Source organism: Topomyia yanbarensis, chromosome 3 (assembly GCF_030247195.1).
Source record: "Topomyia yanbarensis strain Yona2022 chromosome 3, ASM3024719v1, whole genome shotgun sequence".
Taxonomy (NCBI): Eukaryota; Metazoa; Arthropoda; class Insecta; order Diptera; family Culicidae; genus Topomyia; species Topomyia yanbarensis.
In genome coordinates this window covers 22,800,448-22,824,148 of record NC_080672.1, presented here as the reverse complement: position 1 = coordinate 22,824,148, position 23,701 = coordinate 22,800,448, and the positions used below count along the sequence as shown (strand labels likewise).

General features: G+C 41.4%; 3 protein-coding genes across 4 annotated transcripts; 1 reads left to right on the top strand and 2 right to left on the bottom strand.

Annotated features, from left to right (window-relative positions):
* The first annotated feature begins 1,336 nt into the window (after positions 1-1,336).
* LOC131693919 (BET1 homolog) lies at positions 1,337-1,974 on the top strand. 2 transcript variants are annotated; one of them, XM_058982190.1, is made up of 2 exons: positions 1,337-1,449; positions 1,506-1,974. In XM_058982190.1, exon 2 carries the CDS (start codon positions 1,577-1,579, stop codon positions 1,934-1,936), a length of 360 nt encoding a protein of 119 aa, XP_058838173.1. In that variant the 5' UTR covers positions 1,337-1,449; positions 1,506-1,576; the 3' UTR covers positions 1,937-1,974. The 2 variants fall into 2 exon arrangements, with proteins under 2 accessions (XP_058838173.1, XP_058838174.1); XM_058982191.1 differs by having other exon boundaries at positions 1,344-1,449; positions 1,515-1,974.
* Positions 1,975-6,399: 4,425 nt separating this feature from the next.
* Positions 6,400-8,559, bottom strand: LOC131686831 (uncharacterized). The gene has a single exon (XM_058970826.1). The coding sequence runs from the start codon at positions 8,557-8,559 to the stop codon at positions 6,400-6,402; it is 2,160 nt and encodes a 719-aa protein (XP_058826809.1).
* A 1,236-nt stretch (positions 8,560-9,795) lies between these two features.
* LOC131686830 (uncharacterized) lies at positions 9,796-11,823 on the bottom strand. The gene has a single exon (XM_058970825.1). The coding sequence runs from the start codon at positions 11,821-11,823 to the stop codon at positions 9,796-9,798; it is 2,028 nt and encodes a 675-aa protein (XP_058826808.1).
* Positions 11,824-23,701: the final 11,878 nt, after the last annotated feature.

Genomic DNA, 23,701 nt, shown 5'->3' with positions numbered 1-23,701 from the left:
TAATATTATGGCGCGTCAAAAGTGTAAATATATACACGCTACCGGTCGTATATGACAAATACGATAAATTAAACGCTAATTACACGCTCAAACAGTGATGCCACATGTTTTTTATAAATGTCTGTAGAAGAATAATTAAAATGTCTGTAAAAGTCTGTAGATGGTTGTGTAAATCCTAGTTACACTAGAATATTACTTTAAAGGTAGATTGAAAATAGAATTCTATTAAGAATGAATCACTCGTATTCGAATACAGTTATTCTAGTGTAATTTTGCTAAACACTGTTACTCTTTGAAAAGTCTGAAGATCTCTGGCTACGTCTGTAGGAGGCGATTAAATGTCTGTAAAATACAGACATGTCTGAAAATCTGGCATCGCTGCGCTCAAAAAACTATTCAGACTCGCTGCACAGAAAAATAATTATACCCAAAGAATAGGATATTTCTCAGATACTGTCGAGTTGTGAATCTCATTCGCACTTATTGGTTTTGTCAAAAACAAAAGAAGAGATATTTTTTTCCTTTTTTATTAACGACTAAGAGTGAGTCCATTTTCCTTTTTTTGTATTTTAACGACGTCGAATTTGTTTATTTTTGAAAGTTTACCGTAACGTAACTTTTTGTCTGTTCCGAAAGCGTAAAGTACAAAGTTACTTTACGCTCGTCCAGGACATGCCGCAGACTCAGGTGATTTGCGTTTCAAACGCCAAAATATGCTGACTCCTGCGGTAGCCGGGAAACTCTAACGGCCAATTTATTCACTTGGATGAAAACCGGTTTTCGTTGAAAACCGGTTTTCGGCTAATTGGTCACCAGCAACCTGAAAACTGGTTTTTTTTAGGGAAAACCGGTTTTCATTCAGTGAAGAAATTGGCCGTGAGCAAGGCCGTAAGCTTGCTGATATGACCCTACTCCATGATTTTCTAAACTTTCTTCTTTCAACTCTCTTGAGTACTATGACACTTAATATTGAAAAATATTTCACTCCTTCCAGTCCCTGCTAATTAAATGGCGTTAAAACACAACAAAAGTAGAGATTCCACCCGGTTTGGTACAATAAGGTACTTTTTAGTTGTTTCAACTAAGCTCAAAATTAAGTAAATTTAAGCTAAATATGAGTATAATAAAATCTAGGTTGAATAAAATAATGCAATGTACTTTTTGCCGTGGTCAAATTCAGCAATAATGTAACATTTATTTTATCATTAAAAGTTTGTACGCCGAAAGATATTGGTAAAAAATATTATTTGGTATTCGTACGCTATCGTTAAACATTTTTATCGGTAGTGTGTACAAGTGTATCTGCGACGGTTTCCTACCCCTCAATGTGGTGCATAACGGAACTGACAATCAGTGAGTGATGACGTTCCCAGTTTTGAATCATGTAAACAAAAATTGGATGAAAGTTTCTGAGTAATTTGGCTGGATGAATCCGAACTATACTAGACTGTAATTTTACTGTAAAATCTTAACGAAAATGGTAACTAATTAGTATATCACTTAAGTTATTCTAGCTCTTAGTCAATTTGCTGAACGCATACCACATTCCAAAGTGGCGCAGTACGGTGGAGATAGGATGCGACGTTCTCAGGGCTACGCATATCAACCGCTAGCCCAGAACCCTGGCCCGAGCGGTCTCGGTAGCCAAAGTCATGATGCTCTGGAGGAAGAAAACGAACGGATGGCCGATGAGTTGAAGGGAAAAATTGGTGCGCTGAAATCACTGACGATAGACATCGGGAACGAAGTGCGATATCAGGATAAGCTACTGCGTGGAATCGATGAGGACATGGACCGAACGGGAGGGTTCATGTCGAACACAATCACGCGGGTCGTTCGGCTTGGGAAGGGAGGACACCGGAACTATATGTGTTATATGTTCTTGTTTGTAATGTTCGTGTTTTTCGTTCTGTTTCTGATACTGAAGTTAAGATAGTAGGAAAACTGTTGGGAAAATATATTTAAGCAATTCTATTTTATGAAGATTTTGATTGCGTTTAGAGAAACATTATTAAATAAATTAATTACGAGTGTAATCTTATTTCATTTTGCATGCTGTATGATGAGTTATCGTTGATATTAAATGCTTTTCATGAAGTAGCAGAGACTCCGCTGCTTGCTAGTTTTGCGGAGTTGGTAGCAAAACATCGTGCTCTTGATTTCGTATCTCATGTTGGGAATATTATGATAAATAATAATTTGTTAAACAATAACATGGTGATTCAAAAAATAAATATTGAATGAACTTTTCAAGTGACTTAGTATATGTACTACCTTCTATTTGCTTTCCGGGACAACACTCGGTGCAAGTCAGTTGCTACAGGCGTCCACATGTTTCGTTTGGATTTTTTTAGTCTAACTAGTGCTAATTTGTATACTTGTTCAGATACATCGCCTAACTAGACACCCAGTTGGTGCTAGTTACTGACGAGATGAACAAAAATCAAACTTAATTTGACAACGTAGCCATTTTTTGGTGCTAAAGGTCTCAGAATATGGTTTCTTATGTAAATCTTGTAAATATATTTCCAACTTTGTTACGGAAGACGACAAAATAAAAAAGCGCCGAATCCGCGCGAGATTTTGCGTGAATTTCAAATCTAATAAAGACTTCATCTGCAAAAATATCAACGATTTTTTTTAAAAAAATTCTAATAAAGTTCTCTTGTCTGTCACCTGAATCTTTTATCAATAGACTAAACAAATCGTGTCTCCTTAAAAATATTCTGAGCTTACAGACTTATTTTGAAACATTTCAACCCAAAATATTATCTACAAGTTGTAATAATTGTTGTATTAACGTAATTTGGATTGGATCCGATACCCGTTTGATTTTGCTGGCCGTCGTTATTCAGAATGGAAATCGTATTCGTTGTAAACACGATCCGTCATAATGCAGCATTAGGCTAATTAACAAAAATAATATGCACAACAATATATGGGCTACACAAATTCTGATCGGCTTATCGCACCGTTTGACATGCTTCTCATTCGATTAGCGAACGCTGAATGCAACACTTTAGCACTGTTTCTTCCGAAATTTTTAAATGGAGCTTCTATATTTATAGGTGGTTCTTGTTCTTGTGAACTCAGGTAACCAACATCCGCCTTTGTGTGGTTTAGAGGTTGTGAATAGCTGTAACTTTAGTTGTTATGCTCCGATCTTGATGAAATTTAGTAATTTTTTAAAAAGTATGTGCGTAGCAAACCAAGTCTTGGAATGGAACCGCATTTTGGCTAAAAAAGAATACTAATCGCTTTACAAATATTATTGAGCAAGTAATCAATCCATACGAAGCCTCAAATAACAAACAATGGCCAGATTCCAGGTATGTCAGCTGTTCGACCAGGAGCAGACGAAACTCGATTGATGTGTTTTGATTGATGATAAAACCTATGCGATAACTGATTTTATAAGAGTTCCGTAGCTCAAATTTTTCGCGGATAAGTTGGATAAAAAAAAAGATTTGGCAAGGAATTTGTTCCTGTGGCAAGAAAACCAGCGTTTTCGTGACAGGTAACATTGTGAATTCGGAAGTAAGGGAAGTGTCTCAACCCCTTCCATTGTAGCAAGAACAATGCTACAACAATGGGGTTCAGTTTATTCAAAAAGATCGGAATCCACCAAATTGCCCCCAGGTCCGTCCAATAGCAAAGGATTTGACAATAATTAAGTGGAAACTGAAGTTGTAGAGCACAGTCTCCAATAACATTGGTCGGTTGACGAATTGGTAGAATTTTCGCAAAATAAAATGTTAGTACCTTTGTTTCATCCTTTATGGTTGGTTCGAAAAACTAGCGCCAATTTCGAATCGAAGTCTTTCAGTCACAACTGCAGATTCCTTGCCTGATCACCTTCCGGGAAACGTTGAAATGTTTCAGAACTTCACAGGCGGTGGTTTTGGCTATTTTCCGTATCTTTGTGATCCTCGTTCCCCCCTCCCACCCATTTCGTGGTTTCATTACTGTATACAGAAAGAATCCACTCCTTTTTCCACACCAGCAATGTTGAAAGTTTTCACAGAATTTCAAGATGCAAATACCAGTGATAATTATATGAAAGTCAGCGGCGAAACCATATGTCGGAAACCCAAACTCATTAAGTTTCCTCAACGAGCCATCAGCGACAATGTTCCATAAAAGTGGTGACAGCACATCACCTTGAGGATATCCGCTGACACTTAGTATCCTTATCCCAACTTAACTTAACGATGAACACATATGTCGGCTGCTAAGTATGGCGTGTATCCAGCTCGTGAAATATGAAGGTATTCCAAGACCTCGTGCTGCTCCCAAAATGGATTCAGAAGAATATCAAAAAAAAACTTGATTGCTTTACGAAAAAGTTTTAACAATGTTTTAGACCACATTATGTAACAGGCTGGTCTATTACTTCCCTCGTCGATATGCATGTTGCATTGGGTGGTTTCCCATACAAACATCTCGAATATAGAAATAGGAGAAACGATGAAACGTTCCACTGATTTCAGAAGGAAGGAGGTCAGATTGATCGGTTTAAAGGTGCTTTCCCCCAGAAGTAATACCGAGAGGTAGTTCCTGGGAGGAATGATGGCGGAGCCCAATGGAGTTTAGTCGGTATTAATGGTTGGTCACCATTCGAGTCCGACACGCCCTCAGTGCACCCCGTGTGGTAGATTGGACCCTACCACTAGCACGTGTACTGGGCTAGGACATAAAGGTCTTCTCCATTGTAAAAAAAAAAGGTCTTTGCCTCATCATAGGTAACGCGGCCACCTTTGAGAATTAATCTTAAGGAAGAGGATGAAGTCGTTTTTTCCCGGAGACATATACGGAGCAAAACTTTCAATCGCTCATTTGATGGATTCGGTTGTCACAATTCTACGAGCAAATGTCCAAGAATCAGAACTACCAGGAAAGGACTCAGAGCCAGTCGTCATCGATGGTTCCAACAGCGTGGAAACCAATGAACCATTGAAACCTCCATATTTTACCTCAACTTTCTGAGATCAAGATCTGCCTGCTTCGGCTTTTGTGTCAGAGCTTCCTCGGGCTGGTATATACGACAGCATCTCAGGAGAAACATTTGAGCCTTCACATTTTTTTTTAATTATCTATAGTTATTGGGAGTAGTAAAAAATGTCCCCGTAAGGATATCATCAGAGTCACGCTCCTGAGTCAAGAGAACCGTGGTGTTGGTGAGTGACGTAGCTCTTTTTAATATTTCTGCAATAGAGTATGATGCCGCGATCAAGTCCTTCGGATTAAGAAGCAGTGCTCTTGATTTTGGAGTAAGGAACGACACAACTATTTATTGGCTCCGTTGAATATACGACACCGATATTCGATGTGATGCGATATGTATTTTATTCGAGACTGACTCGTTTGCTTCGCTTCTAGCAAGTTTTATCAGAGATAGGTAGAAACCCGATCGGTCTGTTCGATCGGATGCTGAGATAGCCTGATAAGGAAACGGTAAAAGAAAGGGTAAACCGTATGTGTCTGATTCGAGCAGATTGCCGTCCCTAATCTACGAAATGCATGAACATATGCCGGCCACCGTTAAAAAGGCGGATTTTTAACAAAATGACTCCTATCTACTACTTGATGATTTCTTCCTAAACCTATACTTCTTAATCAACTAAAATATAAGAATTCAAAATTGTGGCGTAATCATTTCTGCTTCGTCTGTCCATATGCTGCTACTGATGATGTCTGTCTTCTAGACTTCTTCGAACGGTTGTTCACATATCCTCGAGCTGCTTCCTCTTCCATCTACGCCATGGTTTTCGTCGTCGATGACCGAGTGTCCCTTCGAAAGAACCTGCACGTCTCGACAATGACCATGGTTTTGTGTTGACTGAGTTGATCGTCCTGGTCTTCCTTGCTTGGCTGTCCTTGTCTGGGTCGTCATGCTGGAACAAACAGAGACGGCTTTTTAAACAGTAAATTAGAAAAAGAACAACACTTAACTGGATTGGAGGCAACCGGCCTCCACGGGTCCGAAAACGGACGATGATCGTTGGCATCAAGTGACTGAGCGTACTTGTGCTTTTGTGATTCTGATGTCATCCATCGAGGAAGCCAGGTCGGAGGTAGATGAATCGGTGAGACTTTCTTCAGTGGGTGGGTGTTGAGCTGAACTGCCTTCCATCAGGTCCTTGTCTCCTCTGCTGCAGAGCCACCGACATACAGTGGACGCGTTTGAGTGCAGCTGCAGATCCTCTTGAAGAAGCAGCTAGCTTGTCGTTTGCTCGTGGTTGTGGGTTGGAGCAGGCATCATCATCGTGTAGCATTATGGTGGACGAAAAATTCATAAACTTTTTGCAAATTCGTTAAATTACATAGACTTACATGAATGGGAGGTCTAACGACCTCCCATTGTTGCACAGTGAGTACACTGTGATCGTTGGAAGGATTCTAGGTTCCTTCGTGTGGATCAGTGGCTTCATCATCGAGGTATTCCGTAGGTCTCTGAATGGGCAATACGCAGATTTTGGAGATTCCACGACGAAATTCACCGTCCTTCGTCCTAACGGTTACTACCCGGATGTTGCCATCATCAGCCGTGAAGACTTGTAGTATTCGTCCGAATTTCCATTTAAGTGGTGGAAGGTTTTCTTCCTTCACCAGTACCATGGTACCCACCGAAATGTTGTCTCGTTGTTGAGTCCATTGAGTACGAGGCTGCAACCCGGACAAATATTCCGACTGCCACTGCTTCCAAATTCGCCGGACGTATTCCTGTGTTTGCTGCCATCGGTCTAAGCGGTTGGAAGGCACATCTTCGAGCCTTGGTTCTGGAATGGCGGCCAGTGATCGATGTACCAAGAAATGCCCAGGAGTAAGCACTTCCAGATCGTTAGGGTCCGAACTGAGCTGAGTGAGTGGCCGAGAATTTAGGCAACTTTCAATTTGAGTTAGTATAGTAAGAAATTCGTCCTGATACAGTACAACATTGCCGACCGTGCTGCGCAAGTGTTTCTTCAGCGACTTGACGGCTGCTTCCCAGAGCCCGCCGAAATTTGGGGATCTAGGAGGTATGAATTTGAACGTAATCCCATTTTCCGTACAGTTGGTAGTGATCAGTTCTTGGTGCTGCTGAGATAAGAATAGTTGGGCTAAATCGTTCAATTCGCGTTGAGCTCCTTTAAAGTTGGTTGCATTGTCGCACTCAATCAACTCTGGTTTCCCTCGGCGAGCGACAAACCGTTTCAGAGCAGCTAGGAATGAGTTGGTCGATAGGTCTCCAACGCACTCAATGTGGACCGCCTTAGTTACAAGGCATACGAAAATGGAAACAAAACATTTAACAGGGGCAGCTCGGCGAGATTGACGATAATAAAAAGGTCCACAGTAATCCAAACCCGTGCGGAGAAACGGGAATGCTGGTGTAACGCGCTCCGGTGGAAGTTCACCCATTAACTGTTGCAGGATCTTAGGTTTGTAACGAAAACAGCTGACGCAGGAGTGAACAGCTTGGCGGGCAAGGTTTCTTATTCGCAGCGGCCAGAATCTTTCACGAATGGTGGCAATTAGCAACTGCGGACCAGCATGTAAAAGCCTTCGGTGGTAGTGAACTACTAGTAGCTCAGTGAAAGGATGTTTGTCCGGCAGGATCATCGGATGCCGTTGGTCGTAGCTTACGGGAGCATGGCGCAGCCGGCCACCGACACGCAATACGCCATTCGTTAGTATTGGAGTAAGAGTTTTCAATCGAGAATTCTGTTTGACTTGCCCGTTTCGAGCTACTTCCGCGAGATCCTGAGAGAATCTTTCATCCTGAGCGAGTTTCACCAGGCAGTGTGTAGCCTGTTTAATTTCAATTACTGAAAGAAACCCGGTTTTCCTTCCGTAACGGTTCTGAATCCTCGAGTTAAAACTGAATCTTTGGATCCACGATACAACACGTACGAGTTTGTTGAAGGATGAATAACGCAGAAACAACTCATTAGGAGGCTGGACCTGAATTGGAAGGGCAATCACTCGTTCTTCTAGTTGTTCGGGAGTGAATGTTTCTGCGGAGGGGCGTGTAAATGGTGACCAAAATCGAGACGGCATCGAGAGCCATGGCGGCCCACTCCACCACAGAACGAAATCGTGTAGCTGTGTTGGTGATATTCCTCTCGAAATGACATCTGCTGGGTTTTCTGTACCTGGAACATGTGCCCAGATGCCTTTGGTTGTGATTCGCTGGATTTCTGAGGGCTGATTTGCCACAAAAGTTTTCCAGCGCGATGGACTGGCGGAGAGCCAGGCAAGGACTATAGTTGAATCGGTCCAGAAGAAACTGCTACCTTTAAGGTTTAGGCTAGATTGAACCTTTTCGAAGAGATGGCTTAGCAAGAGGGCTGCAGAGAGCTCCAGACGTGGCAAACAGACAGTACCATCTTTTTTCGTTTTTCCAATCGGTGCCACCTTAGATTTGGCGGTCAGCAAGTTAACGTGGATGCTTCCGCTGGAAGAGACTGCGCGAACGTAAATGCAAGCGCCGTACGCCTTCTCCGAAGCGTCGCAAAACCCATGTAGCTCCAAACAAACTGCGGATGGTGTAGACACGACCCATCGAGGTATTTTCATTAACGAAAGAGCGTGAGATCATCGCGAAATTCTGACCAATAACGTTGATGAGAATCGCAAAGCGCATCATCCCAATTTTTTCCTTCTCGCCAAAGCTCTTGCATGAACAGTTTTGCTAAGACGACGATTGGCCCAACTAACCCCAGAGGGTCAAAAAGCCGAGCGATATCCGACAGAACCACGCGTTTAGTTATTGGTATCTGTTCACTGTGCTTCGGAGCTTCGAAAAGAAATGCATCTGTCGATGTATCCCACTGCAAACCCAGTGTCTTTATCGGCGAAACCGACGAGTCGAGGTCGAAAATAGTTCGTTCGTCCCTTAGGGGGAGTGGAATTCCTTCTAGAACCTTGGGCTCATTTGAAGCCCATTTCCGGAGCTGAAATCCAGCAGAGTTCATCACATGAATCAACTGCCTACAGAGTTCTTGGCCTTCTTCCACGCTGTCGACCCCACTAAGCATATCGTCCATGTAAAAGTCTCGTCGGATGACTTCTGCTGCTACTGGAAACTTTTCCGAACTGTCTTCAGCCAGTCTCTGGAGACTCTTTGTTGCGAGGTAAGGAGCTGATGATGTACCGTATGTAACCGTTGTTAGCTGGTAGCTCAGAATCTGTTGTGATGGTAAGTCTCTCCAGCTAACAACGGATATTCGTTGGAGTGGCTGATCATTGTCACAGACCAGAATTTGCCTATACATCTTTTCGATGTCAGAGATGATAGCAAACTGTGGCATCCGAAATCGTAGGATAATGGTAAGAAGTCATCCTGCACGAGTGGACCGACCATTAGTAAGTCGTTTAAAGACACTCCTGTGTCTGTGGAGCATGAAGCATCGAAGACCACACGGAGTTTAGTGGTGATGCTATCTGGTCGGACGACGCAATGGTGAGGCAAATAATAGGACGGAGAGGATCGATCAGAATCGGCAATATCATTAATCAGCTTCATATGCCCGAGCTGGGCGTACTCGTGAATGAATTCAGAATAAGCTTCTTTCAGTACAGGATTTGCAGTAAGGCGACGTTCGAGGGAAAGAAAGCGACGAGTAGCAATGGCCTTTGAGTTTCCTAGCTCTGCGATCACTGAACTTCTCTTTGGCAAGGCGACGACGAAACGACCTGAAGAATTTCGAATAGTATTGGTTGCGAAATGTTCTTCACAAGCAGACTCCTCTAACGATAATGTGCTTTTCGAATGACAAGCTTCAATCTCCCAGAAGCGTGTTAATTGTTCTTCTAATGACGGTGTACTACACATATGTGCGAAGCTGTGAACGACGGTAAAGCAACTACGTTGACTCGGCCTGACACCACCCACCCAAGAGCGGTACTCTGCAATAGAGGTTCCTCATGACTATTTTTGATCTGTCCCTCCCGCAACAGATCGTAGAAATTTTCCACTCCAAATATTAGATCGATAGGACCGGGTTGATGGAAAGTTGGGTCTGCTAAGACGATGTTAAGTGGCCAGTTCAGTCGGGACATGTCAACTGCTTGGGATGGTAGTTCCATTGTAATTTTTGAAAGTACGTGGAATTTCCAGCATGCTTCGAAATCAGCGCGATGGGACTGAAGGCGAACGATAGTAGAATGTTTGGATGCTGTAGACGAGAGTCCAACGCCGCTGATTGGAACAAATTCTCGTACACGTTTGAGTCCTAATTTCTGGATCAGTTGCTCCGATACGAAATTTAGTTGCGATCCTGAGTCGAGAAGAGCACGGGCCCAGATAAACCTTCCGCAGGAGTCAAACACTTTCACGAGCGCCGTCGAGAGTAACACAGTCGAAGGAAGTTGTCCACGAATAATGTCGGGAGGTGACGACAAGTGGTTGGTTGAGAGAGCGGAGACTGTGGGGACTTGGTTCTCAGTAGATTGTGGCAGGTTGCGTGACTGCGAAGGTATTGAGAGCTTGGTCGGAGTGGATGACGAAGGAGATGGTTGCATTCCGGACAAAGAGGGTTTGTTAGGCTGGGTATGGTTAATTTGGCTATTTGACGAATTAGTCCGTTGATGCAGCATTGTATGGTGTTTCTGGTTGCACACACGACAGGCTCCACTTGTGCAGTTTCTCACTAGATGCGCCGGCGAAAGACAGTTTATGCATAATGCGTTCTTTTTTGCAGCTTCGAATCGTTGGATTGCCGTCATCTTGCGAAATGCTTCACAATTAAATGAAGAATGGAAATAATGTTTGCAGAATGGACAGGTCTTTTGAGGAGGCGAGATTGCAGGATGAGCGGAGTTCAATTTAGTAAATGTGCTTCGAAGTGAAGAGGAAAATGATCGAGGAGTATCAACCGTGCGAGTTTTGGACGCCGCGACAGATTGTAGAACAAGACTATGACTACGCAAAAAATCAGTCAGTTCGTAGTAGGTTGGGACATTTGTTGATTTGCGGTGAGATTCCCAATGACGCATGGTAACTGGATCGAGTCGTGAGCTCAACATAAAAATTAGCAATGTACTCCAATTTTCCGTTTCTTCTCCTACCCTTTCTAGCATCATCAAATTTCTCTCATATTCGTCGATAAGATGGTTCAGTGATTTGTGACACTCTTTTTTCATAGGCTCTACCGCAAACAGGGAATCGACGTAGGACTTAACGATCAAATATTTGTTCTCGTACCGTCTTTGAAGCATCTCCCAAGCCACATAATAATTTTCTGACGTCACATCGATAACCTCAACCACACGTTTAGCTTCCTTGGAAAGCGCCGAAATTAAATATGAAAATTTATCTATGCTGCTGAGTTGAGGAGCGGAATCGATCAATGACTTGAATGAATCTCTAAAAGTTGGCCATTCCTTAACAGACCCATCGAAAAGAGGAAGTCTAATCTCCGGCAGTTTCACTCGCAATTGAGCTGGTTGGGATATGGGTGCCTGCTCAGCATGGCTAACATTTGCTTGGTCGGAGGCACACGAGCGTTTCCGCATTTCTGATTGGAGAAAAGCCTTTAATCTCAAATAGGCTACTTCAAATTCCTCCCGAGAAGTCTGAATTTGATCTCCGGCAATCGTAACATCATTCACGTTAACACTATCCGAGCGTTTCAGCGCAACCTCACTATCGTCTAATAAATCCATCTCAAGCCTAATTTCCTCATACTGACTAAATATCGATTCTAACCTGTCCATCCAAGTGTCCAATTTGTCCCTGTCTGTTTCATCTGAATAATTTGCAACCATGCGCTCGATAATGTTCAAAGAATCTGTACAGTAACGCTCCTTTTTAGAAAGCCTTTTGAGATTTTTCGCCATCCTGACAAAAGACAGCACTAAAATAATCCGTTTGATTTGTTCTCGCACACGTGTGTGCCAATATGCCAACCAACCCAAAAATATCTTACGCCAACCAACCCAAAAATATCTTAAGTCAAGTTAGAAGAAGCATGCATTTGTACTTACAGTCTTTACGCTGAACAATGAGAAACCAAGCCACACCACGCTGCGACGCTACAACGCTCGGACCACGCGTTCAACCACGCCACGTTGGGCTAACAATAGCGGGCGCTGACAAAAGGAACAGTAGCCACTCGTTTCGATGACGCCGATATATTCCGCTTATGACAATCACACTTTACCTTTGCAATTTAATTATATCACAATCGGTTTTATCTAACTGGCTTTAATTGCTCATCTCTATTCACTGCCAGTTTTTATTATCTAGCACCTTTTGCACACCACGAGTTCGTTCGAAGGTTTCAGATTTGGCGCATTGGCCAACACAAGTAATTGTCTCGCGAAGATCACACCGAACCGCGTAAATCGCGAACACTGTTCTTAACGGTCCTTGATCCGGCTCGAAGGACCAATTTATGATGCCGCGATCAAGTCCTTCGGATTAAGAAGCAGTGCTCTTGATTTTGGAGTAAGGAACGACACAACTATTTATTGGCTCCGTTGAATATACGACACCGATATTCGATGTGATGCGATATGTATTTTATTCGAGACTGACTCGTTTGCTTCGCTTCTAGCAAGTTTTATCAGAGATAGGTAGAAACCCGATCGGTCTGTTCGATCGGATGCTGAGATAGCCTGATAAGGAAACGGTAAAAGAAAGGGTAAACCGTATGTGTCTGATTCGAGCAGATTGCCGTCCCTAATCTACGAAATGCATGAACAGAGTACAAAGAGCATTTTTAAGGGAATGCTTAGATTACTCGAACGCTGTTTGTACGCGGGGCTTGGCAATGTAGACTTTAATACAAAAGGTTACCCGACACGAGTTTGTATGGATACACCATTTTGTCTCGTACAGTACGATTGCCTTTCAAAATATTTGCTCACCGGAGCAAGGAGTTCTTGAAACAACCTCGATTCGGTAACAACACCGTCGATCTCAGCTTTGTGAGCGAGCATGTAGGTACAATAGTATTTCAAAAAAGACTTTTCGCCAGTATCGTAATTTGCTTGCTGTAGGCAAAATGTCACAATTCTGAGCTTATCTAGGCGAACTTACTAGATATTTGTTACGGATGAATTTTTCTGCGTCAGCTCTTTCAAAATTTTTAGAATACTGGGCGGATTGTATTTGATGCGAAAAAAGATCAGATATCGGTCGACTTAGTTCAATTTGTATGATTGTAAACGGGAAGATGGAGTCATTGATATTCGCCGACATATTGTTCGGCATCCATTGTACTATCAGCTGAGTTTATTAGGAGAAGATATCTAGCTGCTAGCCGGGAGCCTGACGCAAAATGACAATATAAAACTACAAGGGGCAGCCCTATGGGGTTGCACGAACTGTAGACGTAGGACTATAATACTTAATGTAAAATATTTATTTTCTTAGTACTTAGTGTGTGGGAAAAAACATCCGGACCGGTGAAGAAAAATCAAATTTTAGACAATATAATCACATCTCATGTATAGAACAAGCTTTCTAGTTGCTCTCAAACAGATCCTAAAAGTTTAAACACCCATGGATAACCTCAAGTTTGTAGATGTGTTTCGATGCCACAGGATTGTAAAATGAAAATTCAATTCTTCCGTGACAATTTTTTTTGCCTGCAAAATGCCCTGTGTGTATGCAAAGCTCATGATTTGTTGGAATATTAGCATTGATCGGAAAATGCTTTCCAACGCTGCGCATTGCATACATACAGGACATTTCGCAGGCCACCAGAAGCTGTTCATTTTACCACCGCCACATGTTCATTTTACCCACTCGGTATAAACATGTCTCATTTTTGGACATGTTTAGAAATCAAGAATCATGTTTGAAAAAATGTGTTTGTGACGAAGTATTTTTACCAGATATGCACAAAACATGTCTAACAAGAAACATAAGGTGATTGTAATATCTCATTCACTTATTAGTTCCTCTACCTACCAACACATTCGCCACAAACATTGAACACAAGCGTACAATGCAAAATGAGTCAACGCTGATGATGATGGGTAGCGAAAGAGACAATTTGTACCACCACGGCACTATAAGCGCATTTCACCAAAATTCCACGCGGCCTTTCCCGATTGAAAGGAACGGCCGCGCTTAGTCCATCTGTCATAATATCGTGATTTTGCATAGCGAAGGGCTGAATGATTTTGTTCCAAAAAACAGCCCGGCGTTATACAACACTTTGTGCAGGTTGATTATACCAGTTGCAAGTGGGGCCAAATTCACCAAGTTCCGTGAAATTCATTTTAAATTACAGAATTGATGAAATTGCTTAGATGAGCTAAACTAATTAATCAAATCCTGTTTTAAAAACTGTCCTTGCGTTTAAATAAAAATGGGAAGCTTATTACTACCACTAAATTACTTAATTTCAAGCGCAAATAGCAAATACATGTGCTAGTTAAACCAAAAATTTACTGGCAACATTACAGCGGCATTTAGGAAGCAGTTGGAGCGGTCGCCTGTTGGACGACACAGGGTAGCGTCCCTCCACAGCCAGTGTAACGGACTCACTAGCTCAGCTACACTGGCTGTAAAAAACACAGCGCAGTGATCTGCTTCGCCAGCCGTTCAACAGGGAACTGAGCGTGTCTGGCCAAGTCCGTTCTTTAAATAGTCGATGATGACGTCATTCATAGAAGCGTTGCGCGCTAGGTACACCAATCCGTCGTACAGGGCTTGGGAAGCGCTATCTTCTGTGTGTTAATGCGCGATATTTTGACAAGGTTGTATATTATTTAATTTTTTAATGCAATGATATCAAAAATCTTTGGGTTTATCTATCGGAATCTATTCTTAGAAGTATTTCGGGGCGATTTGTGCAAAAAATTTGAAAATTTATCGTGAGATGGCTGAATTATATGCGTTTAAAATTGGACCACTTTTCGTTACATACCATTTTTGTAGAATTTGCAGAGTGCACCCCCATATCGAAAACAAAGACGTAGTCCTACGTCAAAAAATACGAAGGAAGAGACAGCAATTATGGGAGATATAATATTTTGAACGATAAATCTACCGATTTCTTTCGAAGGATGTGTAAAAACCTTTATCAGTAAATGATCATAAAAGCCTCGTTGAGTTATTCGCACCTGCAAAAGAATGGCTAGATAATGTCTGGGAAACAACCGAAATGTCGTGATAATCCACCAAGCACGTCACAGCTTCTAAACTTGTCTGCTCTATATACTAGTCTCTGTATACAGATATACGGATAGCACTTCGAAAAATTTCCCTATACAAAATTTGAGCTCGATCGAAAAAGTAAAGGTTTTCTAATAAAACCTGTTTTAATCCACCTAGCGGTGCAATTGTGGCTTTCTCAATCTCGAACACGAGAATGTTTGCGTTGTTTATATTCATTAAAAGCTTTCAAATTCATATATTACATTTTATTATTATACATGATATGACAAATATACAAGAAAAGAAATCATTATTCGAGTTCTAAAATTTTGTAAAAGAAAAAACAACCACGGTAATATTGAAATGACAAAAAGGTGCGAAATCGGCAAAGTCCCAAAAAGATTTTTAAAAATCGACATAACATAAAATCTCGACGTTTCATGCATTTTGAAGATTGGCATCAAAAATACGAATTCGATTTCTGAAATTTCATGGGTTCCCCTCTTTGAAAAAAATTTGAGTTCCGGCTTATATGGGAATTTCATATGTGACCGGACGGTTAAGTCTATATTTCCGGAACCATAGACATCTGTGGGGATAATATAGCTATCATTTGGTACTAAGTTTGTGAAAATCGGCCCAACCATTTCCGAGAAACTGATAAGAGTTTGCTAGTTTTGAAAGATGGCCGCTTTTCCCGGGCACTTCCGGAATCGTCTATGGTGGTCAATGTAGTCAACGAAAGTTTGTTTGGCCATCGGTGACCTAGAACTGCAAATTTAAGTTGTTTGAGAGACATTTTAGCGAAATTTTTACCTTTTTTGCTTTCATCGGAGTATCGGTTTGAATCACAATTTGCTATACGATCGCACGCCACAACCCGTAACTCCGGAACCGGAAGTCGGTTCGGGATAAAATTTAATAGGATGTTGTGGAAGATTGCAAAGACGATACCTGCTCAGTGTGCTGAGTGTGACAAAAATAGTTCCTTTCATATTTTGTGACTCGTCAGAAGGTCAAAAGAAATTGTTGCTTTCAATGTTTTGCTGTAGTGATCTGTCGAGATGAGTGAGTCCAGAAACAAGAAGTTGTGCTCCAGCCAGATACGGAGATTTTTAACTTCCGACTTTTCCGCATAATACGTATAAGGCATTCATGACGTGAAACATTTGCTGAAGGTAAAATGGAGGTTATGCTGACGGTAGTTTTTCTATTGGCACTCAATACCATGTTTAAACAGGGAATGCGTTCCGCACTAAAGACACTGTTAGTCCGGAAAACCGTGATATTTTTAACAATCGAACAATAAGCAAGAAAACCATGTATAAGCAATCAAAAAGTGGTAGAAGAGCGATTTTACTGAGATGTTCATATACCCACCAATTGTATACACTCGTGTACTACAAACCTTGCTGATATGCAGAAACCTACATAGTAGGCGTAGGACTAACTGTCGTGATTTTATCTTTACTTTTCTTCGGATATTAATTGTTAAACCACATATTAGTCAATCAATCATAATAAACTTAATGTTGCAACCAGTGGCAGCTTTTTAGATGCTTTCTAAGGTTTCCAATTAATGTCTATGTAAGGTTGAAAACGACGTGGCGATAGAGTGAACAGACATCACTAGGGTATCGCGGAGAGCGACTAAAATGTTGAATCTGTAAGTTAATAAGTTGGGATTATCGTTTCGATAGAGATGATCATAAAACACGGAGAAAAGAGAGAAAAAAGAATCAATCAATTGGAATTGACTCAAGAGAACTTCTTCTATCTTTTTATACAGTCAACTCGAGTGCTTTCGGAATTGCTCTCTGATCTTCTCATTTTCGAAAGACACTTACGCCCTCGTTATCCCTTAGGACTTTGATGCGTTAGGTGCAACAGTTTTAATTGAAACTGTTTCACAAATTGTGGTAAAATGAACCTGTAATCAAACAGACACTACAGCTTTGTTCAAGTAGTCAAAAATCTTGTGGAAAGAAATTAGAGCAAATTAGTTTTATTCAAAAAACAAATCACTTACTAAGCAGAATAATGTCAATATATTCGTTTAATGAAGTGACGAATTGACTTAGACAGTGTAACCGAAATTGTCATAGAAAGTTAGCCTTACACCTTACAATGCTGAAATTTTTGAGCTTCTTAATATTTGTGACAGATAACCACTGAAAACTTGTCGGCGATTAGCATCAATGAAATGGTGCTGTTCATCTCTGTTTGCCTTTCGAATGCCGGGATAGATGTTTATTAGACTATTGCCATTGTGATTACTGTAGTGGTAAGTTTGCTAGAGTGTGTAAGGGACCATTCATAAATTACGTAACGCAAAAATTGCCTAAAATTGACTCCCCCCTCCCCCTATGTAACAAATTGTTCCATCCCCCCCCTCCCCTGTTACGTAACAAATTCCAAGAAAAAATTTTTTTTCTTCGATGAAAACATGTTACGTAACGATCTAGTTAACACCCCCTCCCCCATATGTCACAACTTGTCACAACTTTTCGTACCCCCTCCCCCCCCCCTAAAAGCGTTATGTAATTTATGAATGGTCCCTAAGGTGGTGGCTGTGTCTACAGCGACATCATTTCATTGATGCCAATCGTCGAAAGGTTTTCAGTGGTGATCTTACGTGGCTTCTCTATTGTCGGATCTCGCGGTAAAGAAGGACAAGTTTGTCTTTACCAGGAGGCATGTTGGTAGACTTGAGTGATTCGTAGTTATGCTGCCTAAGCTCGACTCCTACCAACAGAAGACAAAAGACTAACCTGTAGGGTTTGAATCCCGTTTTTAATGACCCTGCCACTTCTAGTTTTCCGATCTGAATATTTCACATCCTTGCTCAAGTGAAGAGTACTATGGCTCTAAATTTTCATTACTGCTAATTGAATGTCGTTAAAAGTAAAAAAAAACAAAATGGGCAAATCGAAATAAAAAACAAGGAGCCTAAAACATTGTCAACTCTTATGCACTTTCTCTATAATGTCTCCTAGTTCTAATGATAACATAGGCATGGTCTAGACTCCTAGTGTAAGAGAATGTAGACCATACTTGTCTCGAGTTTTCATACCTTTAATAGATGTGATAATTTCACAAATTTATCCGTCAAGTGTAACAGCTGCTAAACTGCTCTTTGTAATGCTCACCTCTGTCGTGCTGGTTCCATCGTGCAAAGGCCAGTGGGACTACACATAAACATGGGGATTCAATTTGTCGATTCCCACAATGTGTAGCACCATCCATCCGTCCATTGTGAAGAAGGTACACAACAATGCGCCCGAGCTCCGTTGACCCAAAATCCTGCAGAGTTTCGCAAACAACAACAGCGTATCACTATGGAAAATTAAGTTTTAATCACGTATCGCCCCACATTTCCCGACTTCCTTTCCTTTGTTTGTCATCGCTGAAAGCTTTCATGCATACAACACCTCTCGCCGCTGCCATTTCCAACATTGTTTGTGTCCTGTTTTTCCATTACTGAGGAGGACCCGACCGAACCAAGGGACCGTTGCTTTTCTCCTACTTCGGTCGGATACTCACGTTTCACCTTGTCCGACCACTGCTGGCTGTCCGATTTTGTGTGGATATTGCAAAAAATATACTGTTGTCTGGGAATTGCAACATGACAACAGTGACGTTCTTAAATAGCGGTCACATTTCTCCGTTGTGCTGATTAATTCATTCAGCTGACAGCTTATCTCATCTCGTGAAGCGTGATTAGAGACATATGCAATAAAAAAACAGGATGCTAATCCGGCAATGTGAATGACAGTATTATCAAACGAGAACCAATGAAATAATGATAGTACAAATACATATTGTAACATTGACGACGACGGAGCTGAATGCACCCGTCCAGATCACGTTTGTTTACGATCCTGCCACTGTGGAACGGAAAATAGGTTTTCACGGTTAGGAATGAAGGAAAGAAAGGCACCTAGTTTCACTGTTGTTGAGCAGCTGCACTGACGGACAAAGAAAAGGTCTTTGGAGGACGGTATTTTCCTGCCCCAGCCAGTTCCTTGTTTTGTTCCTTTGCAGCGATGGATACAGAATAATAATTACTGTTGGCGGAAAATTAGGTCATAAGTAGGAGCATCAAATAGTAAGCTTCGGTTGATTTGATACAGATAGTGAACGTTTATTGTGGGGTTTTTGCCTTTATTGGAAAATAATTGAACGTTGGTCTAGCTAGGAAGTAAACTCAGAACAAGTGTTTTAAAATGTACATTTGGAGAGATCTGTACTTTAAAAACATAGGGAAGTACAGCGAATATCAGCATGCCATGATATCATATAATCATTAGTCTGGGTAGCCGGTTGCCGAAAGATCTGAAAGATGTATGGTGCATTTGAAACTCTGTTTTTTTTTTGTAATCCAACATTTTTCAAATGGCAATTAAACAATTAAAAAAAACTCGTTTCTTTATTCTGGCGAAACACAACAATCCCAGAGCAATAAAGTACTGTCCCGTCAACAAAAAGGAACAATGCATCATAGGGCATAAACAACGTGGCATGAATTCCGAGCAAAGGTACCACTCTTCAGTCGCACGACTTACCAGAATGCATGACATTTCCTTCTTCCGCTTTCGTTGTCGTCTGGCGGTGAAAGCATGTTTTGTTTTTGTGCTATCACAAACCGCACCTGCGACCAGGCATGGTTACGGTCGAAGGTTGTCGGGTATCAAAAACGTGGCTCAGCCATAGAAAACATGGCTCTGGAGGAAACGCGCGCCTGTTTTCATTCCTGTTTTCTGGCGGTTTGTTTTCCTCTTTGGATTTCATACGATGGGAAGCACGTTTTGGCTAGTTTTTTTTGTGAGGGGAGAAGTATGCGCATGTGCTTATACACATAGAAAAGGAGTAATAGTCATCTAGTACTGCATCGAGCCTAAAGACGCTGGTAGATACGTTAATTTGAATCAGTAATCCTGTTGCTCTGATAGGATATGGTAGGTGAAGCAGAAATTTCGCGTCGTTCCTACTGATTTTCGTACTAGGATCTCGATGACTGAGAATTATTACGTACGCCTTAAGTTTTGAATGTCTAATGTAAATTTAACAATTACATTCATTCTCGACAGAAACTTTATTTTGTCTAAATACGGTACCTCAATTGAAATTTACTTGGTTAATATATTAATGCACCTAATTAGAAATTATTCATTTATTTTCTTCCTTGTATTTTACTAGAAGATACAGGAGCGTGGGGCTAGTTGCTAATAGCGTCAACTTAGCGAAATTCTTTTCACTCCTTTTGTAATAGACTTATGGCGATGTCTCTTGTTGTATACTACAAGTAATGCGAATTATTATGTTTTTAAATGCCAGAAAGTTTTACTTTATCAATTTTGTTGGCTAAACTCAAATCGTGATTCTTTTGCAAGTTCAATTCATTCAGAATAAAGAAAAAATCACTCGTGCTTCCTTTTTAGCGAATGCGTGTTGCCGGGCCGTTCGTTTGCATTTTTCCATCAAGTTTGGCACAGCCTCCTTGGCCATTTTTCTCGCCGCAGAACGACAGTTTGTCTTGAACTGCATCTCTCTGACAACGGTCTTTCGCGTCGTTCGAGGTTATATTTGACGATTATTTTTCTATTGGGTGGAGCTCTGGCATGTTGGGAAATCTCATGTCCTTGGACACCACCTGAACGTTGGTCGCGGTCTACCACTCCATGGCTGTTTTCTCGTAATGACAAGATACAAAATACGGCCAACACAGGACAGAACGATTGTGTTGCTTAAGAAAAGACGGCAAACATTTTTCCAGGCAGGAGTACTGATTCTGATATAAATTTTGCTTTTCAAGCCACAGGAATAGATGGCCTGCCACACAAGATATTTCTTTGCGAGCGTCGACAGCTTCATATCAAATGTTTGAAAATCTCCAGACCTTCCAGACCTCTACAACCTCCGACTTCCAATTTTCCCCGATACAGTCTTCTTGGCTGTCGACAAACGTTTTCCAAACACTTTTATTACGTTGGTGACAGTCGAGATGAACATCATTCAACAATATCGCCAACTTGAAGTGCGAGTAGTTTCACAACTCTAGAGCAATAAAATAGTAGGTATGATGCTACACATATACAACTTTAAAATGAGGGGTGTGCTGTTTTTTAATGCCCGATGAAAAAATGCGTCAAGTTGAAGTTGGCCAATTTTTGATTGTGGGTCCCTTTAGCTCAATTTTTCTGTTTTAAGTTTGTAACAGACTCGCTTTAGAATACCAATCCTTCTTTCAATCGCCATATCTTTCGTTTCTATTTGTCATCTGTTTGTCAAAAATAGCCACCAAAATCAATACCAGTCTTCTAATGTGAATTACTTGAACTAATGTTTAATTTATTATTTTTAATTCTGAAGTTGACTTCAAAGCAAGCCCATCTTTTTTGTGTATCTCATTTCAAAATTTGACTTTGAGTATGAATTACGTTTCGAAATCGAAATCGACGGAAGAATAATTTCTAGGGTGTTTTATCTGAATTTGATTTTTATTTCTATTTGGTTGATTCTAAGTTCTATTTGATCGCTTATCTCTTGATCACCAACTTGTCCCGGAGACAATGCAAGTTGGCGGAATTTCCCCGTCCCATATTTACATCTGTAAAATTGGATTCAATTCATCAAACTCTTGGGCTGTAGCCATTTGTCCATTCGTTTAAAGCCATTTGATTTTTTTCACGATCCATTTAAATAAAAAATAATTTAAATTGAAGCTACCGCCAACTTGCCACAAACTCCCCTACTTCGCAATTGATCTCTGTATGGGGATTGTTTTCACCTTACGCTGTGTATTTGTTCCGCTTGGAGAATTTTGCTGCCTATTCATCAAATTGATTAGCTTCAAGCATGATGAATGGAGTTAGGAAATCATCTGCGACTGTGAGCCTAAGGTGGGCTTGATTGATGAATAAAAATTAACTTCCATTAGTCTTTTGGATTGACCGTGCTACGTATTTGAAGCTCGTTGAGTTCCCTGTCTTAAGTTGTCTTAAGTGCGCAAAAATCCATAATTATAGACACTTTACTGCACAGACTCGCAAAAATTGTTTTATGTTGTCTATGTAGTTATTTTAGCTGGTTGGTGCTTTGATTGTTCTTATTTTCGCAAATCTATGCAGTGAAGTGTCTATAATCGTTATTGTTTGGTCTTTGTCCTTCTAGAAGTGTTATGCAATTTCTTCAGGAATCAGGAATCAGTAGCGACTGGCTCAAATGGCACGTTGCCCATGTTGATCGTAACAGATCATCCTTCAGCGTAATACAATAGGGACCCTCATCCAAACTTGCTTGCACTCGATAAGTGATGATCGGCTTGATGACCTGTTCGGTCTGATGACCTGTTCGGTCTGATGACCTGTTCGATCTGATGACCTGTTCGGTCTGATGACTTGTTCGGTCTGATGACCTGTTCGGTCTGATGACCTGTTCGATCTGATGACCTGTTCGGTCTGATGACCTGTTCGGTCTGATGACCTGTTCGATCTGATGACCTGTTCGGTCTGATGACCTGTTCGGTCTGATGACCTGTTCGGTCTGATGACCTGTTCGGTCTGATGACCTGTTCGATCTGATGACCTGTTCGGTCTGATGAGCACTACTCGGTCAGTGTACCTTTTTCTGTCGTGATCGCGTCTAGATCAAAGTAAGTCGCGGTAAGTCAAGCTCTTGATGGAAGGATCCTTGTACAGCTCGAATATCATCTCGACTTTCTATGTGCGTCTCGTTTTATGACGTTCAACTTCTTCTGCTCTGGGTCTTCTCGCATTCTCTTGAGAGAAGCCCCGCACATAGTACCTTATCGTTCGCTTCGACGATCAGTGCATCGCTCTTGTATCTCTCGGCTTTTTTCCTTGCTTTCCTTGCTTTCATGGCAAGTTTCTCATTCTTTCAATGTCTCCTCAGTTATGGCTGTTTCGTATTCTGCGGCTTCCTTCAGAGTTATTTTGGCAGATTCAGAATCAAGAGTGCCTTCTGCTGACGTTCAGCAGCTGTTACGGCAGCGTTAATGCTCATCACTAGCAGCTTGACCTGGGTGTGGATAGTGTGCTTGTCTTTCACGAACTCATAGAGCTCGTCCACCTTTTTTTCTCACCTTTAAGTTCGGCTTCCCAAGTTGTGAGTCATTCTTGGTGTTATCGTCACTTGATTTCGGGGTGTAAACTCGATTCAGTAACCCCATCTCTCGTTGGTTTCCTTGTGGCTCACTCTGTACCATGACGCTGCTGGTACTTGTTGCGGCTACCAGCAGTGTAACTGCAGCTTACCACTACATGCACATGGAATCGTGTCCTCCTTTGCTCCACGTGCCTCTTCAAACATATTGATTTTTTTTAGATGTCGCCATGCTTCAAGAAGGCCTGCTATCTGAACCCGTTTTTTTCTAAATGTTTATTTGACACGGCTCAATGCGTTAGCACAACTGAGCCGATGATCTTTTCAGTTTGTACAATAAGTAAAAAAAAAAAATACTAAGGATGTCTGTCTGCCAGATCTTGTTGGCGCAGTTTTCTACTGCGAGTTGAGATCCTTTTTTCTTGGCGGTGAAGCATTAGTTGTCTTATCCGTCGCAGCTTGGGGATCATTCAGTCTGCC

Coding starts and splice junctions, on each gene's coding strand:
- LOC131693919 (XM_058982190.1), top strand. CDS start 1,577: ATGCGACGTTCTCAGGGCTACGCATATCAACCGCTAGCCCAGAACCCT.
- LOC131686831 (XM_058970826.1), bottom strand. CDS start 8,559: ATGAAAATACCTCGATGGGTCGTGTCTACACCATCCGCAGTTTGTTTG.
- LOC131686830 (XM_058970825.1), bottom strand. CDS start 11,823: ATGGCGAAAAATCTCAAAAGGCTTTCTAAAAAGGAGCGTTACTGTACA.